This window comes from Jaculus jaculus, chromosome 9, assembly GCF_020740685.1.
Source record: "Jaculus jaculus isolate mJacJac1 chromosome 9, mJacJac1.mat.Y.cur, whole genome shotgun sequence".
Lineage (NCBI taxonomy): Eukaryota > Metazoa > Chordata > Mammalia > Rodentia > Dipodidae > Jaculus > Jaculus jaculus.
Window position 1 is genome coordinate 115,337,714 of NC_059110.1, and position 17,878 is coordinate 115,355,591.

A 17,878-nucleotide genomic window follows, 5' to 3' on the forward strand; every position below is an offset into this window, starting at 1 on the left:
AGCCAGGTAAAAGCAAGATGCACAAAGGGATGTGTGCACATGTGCATGCTTGCACAGTTGGATCACTTTGTGTACCTGGCTTTTATGTGGGACCTGGAGAGTTGAACATGAGTCCTTTGTTTTTGCAGGCAAGCACCTTAACTGCTAAGCAATTTCTCCAGCCATAAATAAAATAATTTTAAAAAATAAAAGAAAATACAGATTATAGAGGTAAGTTATCCAGGTCAAAAGGTCTTATCACCTAGTCTAAGAAAATAACTGCAAACTTCGCAAATTTTACAGACAGTGGCTTGGTCACTGCTTCTGGGGTATACAACACTTACATTGCAATCCCGTGTCAAGCTCAAAAGCATCAATGATTTTCAACAGCTCTTCAACAAGCTGACTAAATCTTGTGCTTTCTTGTAGACTTCTGAAATTACATTGTTGGAAAAGCACTCTGAATAGATTGTCAATTTTTTACATACTAACATAAGAAAATACATCAAAACATATTAATAGATTATAACTTTTCTATTATAGCGTAGTAGAAAACACAATTCAAAGAACTATTAGTTCAATCCCCAGTACTGTAAAAACAAAAAACTACTAATGACTTTACACTATAATCAACACACTACTGATATAAAAATAAACAATGTGGCAGTACTGCTTTTTTCTTTTTGGTTTTTCGAGGTAGGGTCTCACTCTAGCTCAGGCTGACCTGAAATTTACTACGTAGTCTCAGGGTTGCCTTGAACACACAGCGATCCACCTACCTCTGCCTCCCTAGTGCTGGGATTAAAGGTGTGCACCACCGTGCCTGGCTTCACTTTTCTTTCCTTTTTAAAGTAATTTATTTAGACTTCAGAGGGTGCATGCACAGAAATCTGCTTTTTGTTTTGTTTTCTTTTGAGAAGGTAGGAGACCCGAGGAAATGAACCACCCTTCCCATCTCAGTCAAGACCCAGGTGAAACCACAGAGGAAGTGGGGAGATGAACAAGAATGCTGCTTTCTTGGTGAGTCTGACGATCAGCACCAGGGTGAAGGAGACAGACAGATGCTGAGTATACTCAGCACATACCAAAGCAGAGATCCAGAGGCTCCTGAGAGCTCATCGCTGAAACAGACTTACAACACACCCACTACTGCTCAAGGAATTTGCAGAAGAGGAGGCAGAAAGACTGAAAAGAGCCACAGGTTGGGAAGTCATGCCCAGAGGCCCTGCCTCCCCCCAATAACTGACTGCTGCTCCCACAACCCCACGGGGAATACCAGCAACTGCACTGAGGTGGGGTCCCTGCAGAATGAGGGTAGGGAGGAAATGATGGAAGCAACACATGATGTATCCATACAAAGTATGTCCTTTTAAAATTATTTTTATTTTATTGAAGTTTTGGTTTTTCAAGGTAGGGTCTCACTGTAGCCCAGACTGACCTGGAATTCACTATGGAGTGTCGGGGTGGCCTCGAACTCTTAGCATTCCTCCTACCTCTGCCTCCTGAGTGCTGGGATTAAAGGCATGTGTCACCATGTGGATTCTCTGCTTTTTAATTTTATTGTTGAGGCAGATAGATAGAGAAAATGAGCTCTCATACCATTCAGAACATTAGAAAAAGTTAACATAAGCCAGGTGTGGTGGCGCACACCTTTAATCCCAGCACTCAGGAGGCAGAGGTAGGTAGGAAGATTGCCATGAGTTCGAAGCCACCCTGAGACTCCATAGTGAATTTCAGGTCAGCATGGAAAAAAACTAAAAAAAAAAAAAAAGAAAAAAAAAAAAGAAAAGAAAAAGTCAATACATGTTGACTATAATTGCAGCACCCAAATGTTATTTGATGGTAGAAGTTAGACAGGATCAGGAGTGGTTAGTATATGGGTGGGAGAAAAGGGCACTAAGTGGCTAGTACCTGTTTAAGACAAATGTTCCATAAAATTTTCAGGAAAATAATTTTATAAAGAATTCAACTGGGCTAAACACATTTTTCTTCATTTTGCTATTGATGAATAGTTTCATAGGAATACCACCTATATTATTACAGAATTTATACTTTTCCTGCCATTGGTGCTTCCAACCTCCTATGGTTATACAAATTATGTACCTTTTGGTTATCTCATTCTTACACAAAGGACACTGTGAAGGCCTTTTCTTCTGGTTAAGCAGTTTCAGCATACAAAATCTATAAATTAGAAAGAAGAACAAGTTATGTTCTTTTGCAGAAAGAACGCTTACAAGACAAATAGCCATGAAAAAATAACTTTATAACTGCCCTTAGGAGTCATTGAAAAGGTAATGACAGGTGAATTACAACCAGTGATTTTCTCTAATTTTTCTTAGATGCTGCATAAGCGAAAAACCAAAGAACATAGGAAAAGAACTATGAAAACTGAACTTATATGCACATGGCTTCCTGTTACATTCAAATAAAACATTAAAAAGTTAATGTGGCATATTTAATGATATATTCATAATTATCTCATGCTGCATAATCAGATATAAATGCTTAAGTAGTTGATACAAAATGGCTACAATTAATTTGAAAATAGCATCTATAGCTGGGGATGTACCTCAGTAGTAGAATGCTTGTTTAGTATGCATAAAGCCCTGGGGTGAATGCCCAGCATCACATAAATAAATGTAAAAAAAAATAAATAAAAGCTCAAGGAATGGGGAAATGGCTTAGCGGTTAAGGTATTTGCCTGTGAAGCCTAAGGACCCAGGTTCGATTCCCCAGGACCCCACGTAAGCCAGATGCACAAGGGGCACATGCATCTGGAGTTCATTTACAGTGGCTGGAGGCCCTGGCATGCCCATTCTCTCTCTCTCTCTCTCTAATAAATAAACAAAATATTAAAAAAAAATAAAAGCTCAACATCTTACTACAAACCTACACGAACTAAAACAATGTGGTACTGGCAGAAGTATAGAAACATATCAATGGGATAGAATCAAGAGCCTACAAATCAGTCCACATGAACATTTATAATAAAAAAAAATAAGATTGTTGTCGGGGATGGTAGCTTATACCTTTAATCCCAGCACTTGGGAGGCAGAGGTAGGAGGATCGCCATGAGTTTAAGGTCACCCTGAGACTACAAAGTAAATTCCAGGTCGACTTGGGCTGGAGCAAGACCATACCTCAAAAATTAATAGAAAAAATTAAGAAAACTAAAATTCATTAGGAATGGCAAGCCAACAGACAATGGGAGAGCAGTCATTACTAGTCAGGATATTTCTTTACTTTTCCCCCACCCCAGGACCAGGGATGGAATCTAGACTTTTCACATATATTTTTTTAAATTTTATTTGTTTGGTTTTTTGAGGTAGGGTCTCACTCTAGCCCAGGCTGACCTGGAATTCACTATGGAGTCTCAGGGTGGCCTTGAACTCCTTCCTACCTCTGCCTCCCAAGTGCTGGGATTAAAGGCATGCGCCACCATGCCCGGCTCCTTTCACATATTGAACAAGCACTCTACCATTGAGCTATACCCCCTACCCACATTATGGCCCTCTTTTAATACATCAACAACCCTGAAGTTTTTTGTTCTTTTTTTTTAATATTATTTACTTATTTGAGAGAAAGAGAGAGAGTGTGTCTGACTCGCTGATTGACTATGGGTGCACCAGGGCTTCTTGCCACTGCAAAAAAATTCTAGTCGCAATTGCCACTTTGTGCATCTGAATTTTGTTTTGTTTTGTTTTGTTTTTTAATTTTTATTTATTTATTTATTTGAGAGCGACAGACTCAGAGAGAAAGACAGATAGAGGGAGAGAGAGAATGGGCGCGCCAGGGCTTCCAGCCTCTGCAAATGAACTCCAGACGCGTGCGCCCCCTTGTGCATCTGGCTAACATGGGACCTGGGGAACCGAGCCTCGAACCGGGGTCCTTAGGCTTCACAGGCCAGCGCTTAATCGCTAAGCCATCTCTCCAGCCCTTGTTTTGTTTTATGAGGTAGGGTCTCACTCTAGCCCAGGCTAACCTGGAATTCACTATGTAGACTCAGGCTGGCCTCAAGCTCACAGAGATCCTCCTACCTCTGCCCCCAGATTGCTGGGATCAAAGCTGAGACACCACGCCCAGCTCAAGGGAATTCTTAAAACCTATACCCTGAATGGATGATGTAGATCATTTCCTTCAGTAATACCTCTCAGAAAAAGAAAGTTCTGGGCTGGAGAGATGACTTAGCAGTTAGGACACTTGCCTGTGAAGTCTATGGGCCCAGGTTCAATTCCCCAATACCCACATAAAGCCAGATGCACAAGGTGGCACATACATCTGGAGTTCGTTTGCAGTGTCTAGAAGCCCTGATGTGAACATTCTCTCTCTTTTTCTCACCCTCTGTCTCAGATAAAAATTAATGAATTTCAGTGCCAGGGATGGGATACCCTCCAGTGAGTTGTTGGCCAGGGAGGTCCCTAATGCCCCCAAAACATTGTAGGCCATTGCTGAGGCCCTTGGTTTTCCCACCAGGAATCGATGGTAAGACCCTATTGCTGAAGACTCTATACTTGGGCTTCAAGGCCACTGAGAAATCCTGCTGGAACTGAGCTGATAACCTCCTCTATGTAGACCAGCTGACAGAAAGCTGGAAGAAGCCATTCTACATGCAGTTCAATGGGGGAACGAGATACCACCAGTGAAGATACTTAACAGTGGACACTGCAAGCCTTATAATTGACCAGTCAGGCCAAATGAGCCAACGGGTGCAATAGTGGCACATCTGTCATGGTGGAAACCAACTGCCTTCCAACTGGACTGGAGGCCCACTCCAAGGGAGGGAATACATCCCTGATACTGAAAACGTAAAACAGGATTTGTCATGAGCCATAGGGGTGTAACATCTGCTGATGTCTGGATAAGTGTATATACTATGCTTATCAAACTGCCCAGTAAGCACTTCTCTTAATATTCATACCCTTATATTAATACTACTTTCATCTTGGGTAGAGAATCTTCTCTTTTCAGATGGCAGTGACCTTGGGACGACTCAGAAGGTATCATGGCAAAGAAGTGACTACAGTACCGAGTAACAACTTGATCACACCTTCCAAGGCTCACAGTCTAATGTGGAAGAGGTGGTGGAAAGAATGTAAGAGCCAAAGGAAGGGTAGGACTCCTTACAATGTGCTCCCTCCAGACATAAAATGGCCTTGATATCCATGACCTCATAGTGCCTGACACTACCTACACAAGACCATCATAAGAGGAGGGAAAGATCATGACATCAAAATAAAAGAGAGACTTATTGAGATGGGGAGGGGATATGATGGTGAATGGAATTTCAGAGGGGAAAAGGGGGGGAGGGTATTACCATGGCATATTTTTTATAATCATGGAAAATGTTTTTAAAAATTGAGAAAAAATAAGATTTTAAAAAATTAATGAATTTTGCTGGACGTGGTGGTACACGCCTTTAATCCCAGCACTTGGGAAGCAGAGGTAGGAGGATTGCCATGAGTTTGAGGCCACCCTGAGACTCCATAGTGAATTCCAGTCAGTCTGGGCTAGAGTGAGACCCTACCTTGAAAAAAATAAAAAATCAGAGGGCTGGGGAGATGGCTTAGTACATTTGCCTGCAAAACCAAAGGACCTAGGTTTGATTACCCAGGTCCCATGTATGCCAGATGCACAAGGTGGCACATATGTCTGGAGTTTGTTTGCAGTGGTTAGAGGCCATGGTGTACCATTCTCTCTCTTTTTCTCTCTTCTGTCTCAAATAAAAATAAATTTTAAAAAAAATCATCTGGACTAGAGCAAGATTCTACTTCAAAAAAGAAAATCACAGTACCACAAACCAGTTCTGGAGACTTTTCATAGTACTTATGACTTATTTTTTCCTTTTTTTTTTTTTTTTTTCGAGGTAGGGTCTCACTCTGGCTCAGGCTGACCTGGAATTCACTATGTAGTCTCAGGGTGGCCTCGAACTCTCAGCGATCCTCCTACCTCTGCCTCCCGAGTGCTGGGATTAAAGGCATGCACCACCACGCCCGGCTATTATTTCCTTTTTATTTATTTATTTATTTATTTATTTAATTTTTTTTTCCTTATGACTTATTTTTTGAGCACATCCATATCCTGAGCAATCTAACAATGTTGTGAGAAATCATCTACATTTTTTTCATGCTTCTTAAATTGTACCCTGGCAGGGAGAAGTAATTAAGAGCTGAGTCTAGCAAAACAAAGACAGGTTGTTTTTGGCTCCCTATGGTTACACTGGGTGCTTGGATTTCTACTGCTGTGATCTTCCCTCTCAACACAGCTAAAACAACCATGGTTGAGAAATGACCCTGAGAAATGCCTCGCTTAGCATCTCAGCATCCATCTGTACCACTGATTCTACTGAAACTCGCTCGTGTCAAGAATAACTGTTTGCACATTATTTCACAGGGAAGCATCTATCTTGACCTCTTCATTTGGGAGCTTCTAATGACATCCTTTGCTTGGTACTCTACTCCAATGGGGTCAAGGCTCTTTTCTCCTAAGGATAAGAATCTTACCCATAACCCTCTGCTCCTTCCTGTGACTCTGTTTTTCTTCTAAGAATCATCATGAACTTATGCTCATTTCTGCAGCTAGGTTCCTAACAGAGTACAATATATTTTCTGCGCCCCAGCCGAGCTCTGTGTCCACGGCGGCAGATTCACCACCAGCGGAGCTCCTGTTGCTTTAAGAAATCGAATTACACACGTCAAAGCAGAGAAGTAGAAGAGTTCCAGAGCATCCAGAGCCTGCACAGGCGGGAAAAGTGGCTCCGGCAGCTCGGCGGTTGGCCGCAGCCACCGCGCACCAGAAAGCCGCCAGACTCGGCTCGAGCCGCAGGAAAAGCCAGGTGCGGGCGCTTCCCCTCACACTGCGCTCTCTGAAACTCGGGAAATGTGAGGGGAGAGCAGTAGCGAGCAACGGAGGAGCAGACCGCGAGGTAGAAGAACGCTTGGAGCAGCAAGAGAACCAGAGCAGCTGCGCCCCCCCCCCCCCACGGCCTGAGCCCAGCTCCTGCGAACAGAACAGCAGCCCGGGACCCGGCCACGCCAACAGCGGGACCCAAGCAGGAGCAGAGTTCGGCAGCAACATCAGCGGCTCCAGCACCGGTAACAGCGGCCCCAGCAGCAGCAGACCTAGGAGTGTCAGCAGCGGCAGACTCAGCAGCAGCAGCTTCAGGGGGAGCAGCAGCAGTGGACACAGCAGCAGCAGCTTCAGCAGCAGTGGTGGCTCCAGCAGTGGCAGCTACAGCAGCAGCAGAGGCAGCTTGAGCAGCAGCAGTTCCAGCAGCAGGGGTGCTGATCTGCAGGGCCACACTTGCCAAGCTCGGTTTGCCCCGCAGGAAAAGCAAGTGCCCAGCTCCAGAAATCAGAACAGCAGCCCCACGGCCCAGGCAGCAACTTGACTGAGACCAAAATCATCCAAGGTAACTGGGATTGCACCAGGGAAGGGTCTCACTTGGTCGCAAGCTAACTTGGATCCCTCAACAGACCAGAAATCTTAACCTCTTTGTTGATAGAGGATCTGGTCCTTATAATAACTACTCTTGCATACATACTTGGGGCTGTTATTGATTGAATGTGTACAGTGTTTAGTTAAATTTTAGAATCTACCTGTATTTTATTCCACTCAGCCTGCTTGAATACTCCTATAGCAGGGAAACTCAACCCCTAAGAACATCTTTGTAGATACTCTGAGAGTCTTAAGAGCCACACCTAACACCTTAAGGTCCTACCCTGAAAATATATTACATCAAATCAATTGATACAGCTAAGAATACACAGCTAGCTAGAAAATCCAAGCATTAACTTAATCCAAGATGCAAAAATATATACATTATAACACAAGAAACACTAAAAAGCAAGACGATATAAACCCACTTAAAAGTATTAATGCATCAGAAATGTCCTCCAGTGAGAAAGAGTTAGAGGAAATGCCTGAGAAAGAGTTCAAAAGAATGATTGTAGCAGAAGAAGATGAAGAAGATGAAACAGTAGAACTTGATGTGTCAGATGAAGAAATGGCAAGAAGATATGAGACCTTGGTGGGGACAATTGGGAAAAAGTTTGCCAAGAAGAGGGACCGTGCCAAGTATGAAGAAGATGAAAATGGAAACATAAAGCCCATGAAAGTGAAGAAGATGTTCTTAAAGCCCCAAGATTAAAAATGAGTGCCTGAAAACTGGACTGTAGATGCCTATGAACACAGCAGCATTTGGAACTCATAAAAAAAAAAAAAAAAGAATGATTGTAAATATGTTCAAAGAAGTCAGAGAACAAATCAAAGGAGTCAAAGAGGAACTTAAAGAGGAAATCAAAGGAATCAAAGAAGATGCAGGACACCAATTTCATGAAATAAAGAAGGCAATACAAGACATAAATAAGGAAATAGAAATAATAAAGAAAAACCAGTCAGAATTACTAGCAATGAAGAACACAGTTAATGAAATAAAAAACTCTGTAGAAAATCTCACCTGTAGGATGGATGAGGGAGAGGACAGAATATCTAAGCTAGAAGACCAGGTGGCAGACCTAATGCAGTCCAACAAAGAGAAAGACAAACTTATAGAAAAGTATGAGTGGGAATTTCAAGATATTCGGGACACTATGAAAAGATCCAATATAAGAATTCAGGGCATAGTAGAAGGAGAAGAACTCCACTCCAGAGGCATAGTAGGCGTCTTCAACAAAATCATAGAAGAAAATTTCCCCCAAATTGGGAAAGAGGTGCCAATGCAGATACAGGAAGCCTTTAGAACCCCAGCCAGACAAAACCCAGAACCTCTCCTCGCCATATTATAATCAAACTTCCAAACACACACACCAAAGAAAAAATATTGAAAGCAGTTAGACAGAAAAATCAAGTTACCTACAAAAGCAAGCCCATCAGGATTACAGCAGATTATTCAACACAAACTTTTAAAGCCAGAAGGGCTTGGAGTGATATATTCCAAGTTCTGAAAGATAACAACTGTCAACCAAGGTTACTTTATCCTGCAAAGTTATCCATTCAAATAGATGGAGAAATAAAGACATTCCATGACAAAAGCAGGTTAAAGGAGTATTTGAAGACAAAACCAGCTCTACAGAAAATACTTGATAGAATCCTCCATGCTGAAGAAAAGGAAAAGCACACATATAAGGAACCTAGAAAAAACAAGCAATACTCAAATACTAGTTAACAGAAGAGAGCGCAGGTAGAACCAGAAACACACACACACACAAAAAAATGGCAAACAAAAATACACACCTTTCAATAACATCTCTTAATATCAGTGGCCTCAATGCCCCAACGAAAAGACATAGATTTGCAGACTGGGTTAAAAAGCAGGATCCTACAATTTGTTGTCTCCAAGAAACTCACCTTTCTACAAAGGATAGACATTATCTTAGGGTGAAAGGTTGGAAGATGGTGTTTCAAGCAAATGGGCCTAGAAAACAAGCAGGGGTTGCTATCCTAATATCAGACAGGGTAGATTTTAGTCCGACGTTAGTCAAGAAAGATAAGGAAGGTCACTTTATATTGATTAAGGGCACACTCCAACAGGAGGACATTACAATCCTAAACATATATGCATCTAACATGGGGGCTCCCAAATTCGTCAAACAAACACTATTAGAACTAAGGTCACAGATAACACCAAACACAGTGGTGGTGGGTGACTTTAACACCCCACTCTCATCAATTGACAGGTCATCCCGGGAAAGAATAAACAGAGAGGCATCTGGACTAAATGAGGTCATAGAAGGAATGGACTTAACAGATATATACAGGACATTTCATCCAAAGGCTGCAGAATATACATTCTTTTCAGCAGCACATGGAACATTCTCTAAAATAGACCATATATTAGGACACAAAGCAAATCTTAACAAATTCAGGAAAATTAAAATAATTCCTTGCATTCTATCTGACCACAATGGAATTAAACTACAAATCAGTAGCAAGAAAGGCTATAGAGCATACACAAAATCATGGAAACTAAACAATACACTACTAAATGATGAATGGGTCAATGAAGAAATCAAAAAGGAAATCAAAAAATTTATAGAGTCAAATCATAATGAGAACACAACATACCAAAATCTCTGGGACACAATGAAGGCAGTTCTAAGAGGTACATTTATAGCCTTGAGTGCCTATATTAAGAAATTAGAAAGGTCGCAAGTAAACGACCTAATGCTTCGCCATAAAGCCTTGGAAAAAGAAGAACAAGGCAAACCAAAAATCAGTAGACGGGAAGAAATAATAAAGATTAGGGCAGAAATTAATGAAATAGAAACAAAAAGAACAATCCAAAGAATTAATGAAACAAAGAGTTGGTTCATTGAAAGGATAAACAAGATTGATAAACCCTTAGCAAATCTGACCAAAAGAAAGAGAAAAGAGACACAAATTAATAAAATCAGAGATGAACAAGGTAACATCACAACAGATTCCAGAGAAATTCAAAAAATCATAGGGACATACTATAAAAGCATATACTCCACAAAATATGAAAATCTAAAAGAAATGGATGATTTCCTTGATCTATATGACCTACCTAAATTAAATCAAAATGAGATTAATCACTTAAATAGACCTATAACAAACATGGAGATCCGAACAGTTATCAATAATCTCCCAACTAAAAAAAGCCCAGGCCCGGACGGATTCACTGCTGAATTTTACCAGACTTTTAAGGAAGAGCTAACACCATTGCTTCTTAAGCTTTTCCAGGAAATAGAAAAAGAAGGAATTCTACCAAACTCCTTCTATGAGGCCAGCATCACCCTGATACCAAAACCAGGCAAAGATAGAACAAAAAAAAGAAAATTACAGACCAATCTCCCTCATGAACATAGATGCAAAAATTCTCAACAAAATATTGGCAAACAGAATACAAGAATATATCAAAAAGATCATTCACCCTGACCAAGTAGGCTTTATCCCAGAGATGCAGGGATGGTTCAACATACGCAAATCTATAAATGTAATACATTACATAAACGGGTTGAAGGACAAAATTCACATGATCATCTCATTAGATGCAGAGAAAGCATTTGACAAAATCCAACATCCCTTCATGATAAAAGTCCTACAGAGACTGGGAATAGAAGGAACATATCTCAATACAATAAAGGCTATTTATGATAAGCCTACAGCCAACATATTACTAAATGGGGAAAAACTGGAAGCTTTTCCACTAAAATCAGGAACAAGACAAGGGTGTCCACTGTCCCCACTTTTATTTAATATAGTTTTGGAAGTCTTAGCCATAGCAATAAGGCAAGAGACACACATAAAAGGGATACAAATTGGAAAGGAAGAAATCAGGTTATCATTATTTGCAGATGACATGATTCTATACATAAAGGACCCTAAAGACTCTACTAGCAAGCTGTTAAAGCTGATCAAAACCTACAGCAATGTAGCAGGATACAAAATAAATACACAGAAATCAGTAGCCTTCATATATGCTAACAACAAACACACAGAGGATGAATTCAGAAAATCACTCCCATTCACAATTGCATCAAAAAAAATAAAGTACCTTGGAATAAACCTAACCAAGGAAGTAAAGAATCTCTACAATGAGAACTTTAAAACACTCAAGCGAGAAATTACAGAAGACACTAGAAAGTGGAGAAACATCCCTTGTTCCTGGATTGGAAGAATCAATATTGTGAAAATGGCAATCTTACCTAAAGCAATCTACACATTTAATGCAATCCCTATCAAAATTCCAAAGGCTTTCTTCATGGAAATAGAAAAAACAATCCAAAAATTCATTTGGAATCATAAAAAACCTCGAATATCTAAAATAATACTGAGCAACAAAAATGAGGCTGGTGGTATCACCATACCTGATTTTAACCTATACTACAGAGCCATAGTAACAAAAACAGCATGGTACTGGCACAAAAACAGACATGTAGATCAGTGGAACAGAATAGAGGATCCAGATGTAAGCCCAGGTAGCTATAGCCACCTGATATTTGATAAAAATGCCAAAAATACTCATTGGAGAAGAGACAGCCTCTTCAGCAAATGGTGTTTTGAAAACTGGATATAGCACTCCTAGGCATATATCCAAAAGACTCATCACATTTCCTTAGAAGTACGTGCTCAACCATGTTTATTGCTGCTCAATTTATAATAGCTGGGAAATGGAACCAGCCTAGGTGTCCATCAACAGATGAGTGGATAATGAAGATGTGGCATATTTATACAATGGAGTTCTACTCAGCGGTAAAGAAAAATGAAGTTATGAAATTTGCAGAAGAATGGATGGACCTGGAAAGTATTATACTAAGTGAGGTAACCCAGACTCAGAAAGCCAAGCGCCACATGTTCTCTCTCATATGTGGATCCTAGCTACAGATGACTGGGCTTCTGCGTGAGAATGAAAATACTTAGTAGCAGAGGCCAGTAAGTTAAAAAGGAGACATAAAGGGTAGAGAAAGGAAGAGGGGAGGACACTTAATAGGTTGATATTGTATATATGTAATTACAATGATTGTAATGGGGAGGTAATATGATGGAGAATGGAATTTCAAATGGGAAAGTGTGGGGGTGGGGAGGGAGGGAATTACCATGGGATATATTTTATAATCATGGAAAATGTTAATAAAAATTTAAAATATATATATATATTTTCTGCATAGTCCATCTCTTGCCTATTTCTGGGTTTCTCTGACACACCAAACCCTTTCTTTATTAGATACAAAATTCCCTGATAGTTTGTTCTAATGCATTTGGCCATCAATTTTGTCTAAGATTGACTCATCTACATGTCCATTTCATGGATAATGACTTACTTGGTATACATGGTTTTATATTTTCACTTTCTTATTTATTTATTTTTTGTTTGTTTGTTTGAGGTAGGTCTCACTCTAGCCCAGGCTGACATGGAATAAACTATGTAGTCTCAAGGTGGCCTTGAACTCACAGCAATCCTCCTACCTCTACCTCCCGAGTGCTGGGATTAAAACTGTGCGCCACTACGCCTGGCTTATTTTCCCTTTTTTTGTTTAAAAAAAAATACACACACACACACACACACTTGCAAGCAGAGAGAACAGGGATAGACAGAGAGAGACTGGGTGCACCAGGGCCTCTTGTCACTATAAATAAACTTCAGATACAGGTGCTGCTTGTTCACTTGGCTTTACTGGGTATCGAGGAGTCAAACCTTGAGCCTGGGTTGTAAGGCTTTACAGGGAAGCACCTTAACCGATGAGGAGCTATCTCTTCAACCCCTCCTTTTTTTGTTTTTCAGCATAAGGTCTCACTCTAACCCAGGCTGATATAGAATTCACTATGTATTCTCAAGGTGGCCACAAATTTATGGTGATCCTCTGCGTCCCTAATGCTGGGATTAAGTGTGTGCACCACCACACCCCTTTTTAAAAAAATTTTTTTTGTTTATTTTTATTTATTTATTTGAGATCTCAGACAGAAAGAAAGAAAGAGGAAGAGAGAGAAAGAGAATGGGCACACCAGGGCCTACAACCACTACAAATGAACTCCAGATGCACGCGCCACCTTGTGCATCTGGAGTTCGTGTGCAGCAGCAAGACACCCTGGCGCACCCATACTCTCTCTTTTTTTTTTTTTTTTGGTTTTTCGAGATAGGGTCTCACTCTAGCCCAGGCTGACCTGGAATTCACTCTGTAGTCTTAGGGTGGCCTTGAACTCTCAGCGATCCTCCTACCTCTGCCTCCCGAGTGCTGGGATTAAAGGTGTGCGTCACCACGCCTGGCCATACTCTCTTTCTATTACATGCATGTGAAAATAAATAAACAAATCAAAAAGACCAGGCCAGATCTGGGTAAGTAACTTAGGGCAGAGTGCTGGCCTAACATATAGGAGGCTCTGATTGAAAAGAAAGATTAGCCTTCAACTATCTGGAACCTTTTAAATGCTGGATCTTTCTTACCTTATTTTATAAAGTGATCTGTGGAGAAAATGGTCCTGCACCATATTTCGGCTGAGAAGTGCTGATCTAGAGGCCACAAAGCCAGAGAAGTAGAAGTTCTTAAGGGGCTACGGCCCCGACAAGTGGCCAGCCAGTGAAGTGGCTGAAGAGGCACAAGGAAACTGTTGGAACAGACCTAAACCAGTGGGATGACATAGGGGCGGATGGAAAGACCGTGGAAATGGGCTTCTATTTCCATGTTGGGATAGTAGAAGAGTAGGAACTCAGAAGAGAGGAAGGCACCAGGCAGCCTTACACTCACAGGGTATACCTCCAAAGGAAACAGGCTTCGTGAAGCCTCAGCCAGCCCTCATTATCCTTAAAGTTGCAGCTGTTCTTTTTTTTTTTTTTAAGTTGAGAGAGAGAATGCATGTGAAAGAGGGTGATAAAGAGAGAATGGTTGTGCCAGGGCCTCCAGCCACTGCAAACAAACTCTAGATGCACACAGCACCATGTGTATCTGGCTTACATGGATACTGGGGAAGCAAACCTGGGTCCTTAGGTTTCGCAGGCAAGCACTTTAACCATTAAGCCATCCCTCCAGCCCAGCTGTTCCTTTTTTAAGTTAAGGAAACATCTAAGACTGGCAAAAATTATGGCTCATCATCACCCCTCAAAAATACATATCCTGTTTTCAATGTAACTGAATTTAAAACTGAATAGAATTTTAGCAAATTCATGAACCCCAATTCAAGAACTCTTCAATTTCAGCACTCAGGAGGCAGAGGTAGGAGGATCGCTGTGATTTCAAGGCCTCCCTGAGACAACATAGTGAATTCCAGGTCAGCCTGGTTTAACGTGAGACCCTACCTCAAAGAAAAAAAAAAAAGAACTCTTAAATTAAAAGATTATTGATGGGGGCTGGAGAGATGGCTTAGCAGTTAAGGTGCTTGCCAGTGAAGCCTAAGAACGTATGCTTGAACCTCCAGGTCCCATGTAGCCAGATGCACAGTGATACAAGCAAACAATGTCGCACATGCACACAAGGGCGCATTATTTCTGGAGTTTGATCATAGTAGCTGAAGGCCAACGTGCTCATTCCCTCTCTCTCTCAAAAAAAATAATTGATGGGGCTCGAGAAATGGCTTAGAGGTTAAGGTGCTTGCCTGTAAAGCCAAGAGACTCAAATTCAATTCCCAAGAACCCATGTAAGTCAGATGCACATAGTGGCACATGTGTCTAGAGTTTATTTGCAGTGGCTGGAGGCCCTGCCATGCCCATTCTCTCTCTTCCTAATAAATAAAATATCATTTGGGGCTGGAGGAATGGCTTAGTGGTTAAGGCACTTGCCTGCGAAAAGTGGTTCATTTACAATGTCAACAGACCAAAACATATGGATGCTCTAATTCCTTACATGAAATAATATCATATTTCTGCATATCTTCCCATATCCTTTATATCCTCTTTAGTCTATTTATAGTACCTAATATAATGTAAAATTATACTGTTACTAGACTGTACTGCTTAAAAAAAAAATGAAAAGAACACAAAAGTCTGTGTATGTTCACTGCAAACACCATTTTTTTTTCCTGATTATTGTCAACCTGTGGTTGGTTGATTATGAATATAAAACCTGCAAGCTGGGCATGGTGGCAAATGCCTTTAATCCTACTACTTGGGAGGCAGAGGTAGGAGGATCACCCTGAGTTCAAGGCCCTGAGACTACATAATGAATTCCAGGTCAGCCTGGATTGGAGTGAAACTCTACCTCGAAAAACCAAAAAAAAAAAAAAAAAAAAAAGTGCAGATACAATATTATGAAAGTCTAGCAAGCTAGGTATAAACTGATATCCAAACTCCTATCTTTACCAGGTCCATAAAGTAGGCAAACACTGAACCTCTGAAGAGGGTAAGATAAAAAGGCATGTAGAAATGAACAGGGAGGAGAAAAGGGGAGGCTGAAACACAATTGCTTGCAGTCTGCATTTACACACACAAACACACACAGAGCTATTCAAAGTGACCATATGTCACTTGTTATACAATGTCAACCCTTTACCAACAACTATGGTTTCAAATGACTTATGATGACTTATGCGCACTCCCCTAGGAAGGAGTGGATTTTTGGTTGCTGTCACTTGAATGACTATGCTATAAAGCTAGGTATTCCTGTTACAAACAAGCATAGAAACTGAGAATGGATTCACAAGTCATTGAAACTTACCTGCAAAATATGTGGTCACACTTTGTGGAAACAGGTTCCTTGATCAATTCCAGACTAGAAGAGTAAGGGGAGGGGGCGGAAATAAACAGAAAATAAGTGAGGCTCAATAATGTTAAAAAATAAATACTTTTAGCTGGGCATGGTGGCACACACCTTTAATCCCAGCACTTGGGAGGCAGAGGTAGGACTGCTGCGAGTTTGAGGCCAGCCTGAGAGTAAACTTTGGGTCAGCTGGAGCTACAGTGAGACCCTGGGGTGGGAGAAGGAGGTAACTGCTGCAACTTTTTCCAGCTATTAGTTTGAATGCATAGCCTATATCTCAACAGAACTTTGAATACCATAAAGTAAAAAGCCTGTTAGTAAGTGCTGGTGCATGCCTGCAATCCCAGAACTAGAGAGAAGGCGGTAGAAGGTCTGGCTGGAGATGGCTTAGCAGTTAAGGCGCTTGCCTGCAATGCCTAAGAATGCTTGTTCAAATCTCAGTTCCCAAGTAGCCAGACACCAAAGTGACACAAGCATGCAATGTTGCATTTGCGCACAAGGGGGTAGACGTGTCTGGAGTTCATTCACAGTGGCTAAAAGGCCTTGGCGCACCCATTCTCTCAAAAATAAAATGTTTTAGGGCTGGAGAGATGGCTTAGCGGTTAAGCGCTTGCCTGTGAAGCCTAAGGACCCCGGTTCAGGCTCGGTTCCCCAGGTCCCACGTTAGCCAGATGCACAAGGGAGCGCACGCGTCTGGAGTTCGTTTGCAGAGGCTGGAAGCCCTGGCGCGCCCATTCTCTCTCTCTCCCTCTATCTGTCTTTCCCTCTGTGTCTGTCGCTCTCAAATAAATAAATAAAAATTTAAAAAAATATAAAAAATAAAAAAAAAATGTTTTAAAAGTTCAAGGTCACCTTTGACTACATAGCAAGTCCAAAGCCTCCTAGGTATATGAGACCCTGTCTCAAAGCACTAAACTAAAATAAGATGGCATTAAAACATTTTTATTATTATTTTTTCCCCCAAGGTAGGGTCTCACTCTAGCCCAGGTTGAGTAGGGTGGTCTCGAACTCACAGTGATCCTACCTCTGCCTTGGTGTGTGCTACGAAGCCCGGTATTTTTATTATTTTTTTTTATAGCAGCTTCCCCTATTTTTTTTTTTTCAAGGTAGGGTCTCCCTCTAGCCCAGGCTGACCTGGAACTCACTATATAGTCTCAGAGTGGCCTCAAACTCATGGTAATCCTCCTACCTCTGCCTCCCAAGTGCTGGGATTAAAGGCGTGAGCCACCATGCTCAGTTTATTCAGTTTTTAATTGCATCCTGAGTACTGTTACAAATCTCCTGGAACATGAATCACCCCTTATCACTTTTAGTTAAGTAGTAACTTATTGGGGGGGGGGTTAGTAGAGGGAAGTGAACCCAAGGTCTCACCATGGGGCCCAGCCTTCATTTTGCCCAGCGTATTGCGGCAGTATTTGCTACCTGCCTGCTAGTCGCTCAGTAGCGGAGCCTCCACTCCCCTTCCATTCTCTGCTTTGGTCTTTTAAGGCTATAGCAGTGCTTGTGTTCATGTCACCTCTATTTTACTTAATATGTTCCGAATCATCAGAGTAGTTGCTAGTATTTGTTTTCGTTTTTTTTTTTTTAATTGTTTTTGTTATTTATTTATTTGAGAGTGACAGAGAGAGAAAGAGGCAGATAGATACAGACTGGGTACATGAGGGCCTCCAGCCACTGCAAACGAACTCCAGGTGCATGTGCCCCCTTGTGCATCTGGCTTACATGGAACCTGGGGAATTGAGCCTCGAACC

At 41.3% G+C, this 17,878-nt stretch overlaps 1 protein-coding gene across 2 annotated transcripts in view; it reads right to left on the bottom strand.

Annotated features, from left to right (window-relative positions):
• Brca1 (BRCA1 DNA repair associated) overlaps nucleotides 1-17,878 on the bottom strand; it is an 85,197-nt gene that overhangs the window by 58,618 nt on the left and 8,701 nt on the right. For both annotated transcript variants that reach the window (XM_045159815.1, XM_045159814.1), the window contains exons 3-5: nucleotides 16,086-16,139; nucleotides 2,083-2,160; nucleotides 324-412 (exon numbers count right to left, since the gene is read on the bottom strand). In XM_045159815.1, the coding sequence (XP_045015750.1) occupies nucleotides 324-412; nucleotides 2,083-2,160; nucleotides 16,086-16,139 (221 nt within the window). The remainder of the gene's footprint in view (nucleotides 1-323; nucleotides 413-2,082; nucleotides 2,161-16,085; nucleotides 16,140-17,878) is intronic.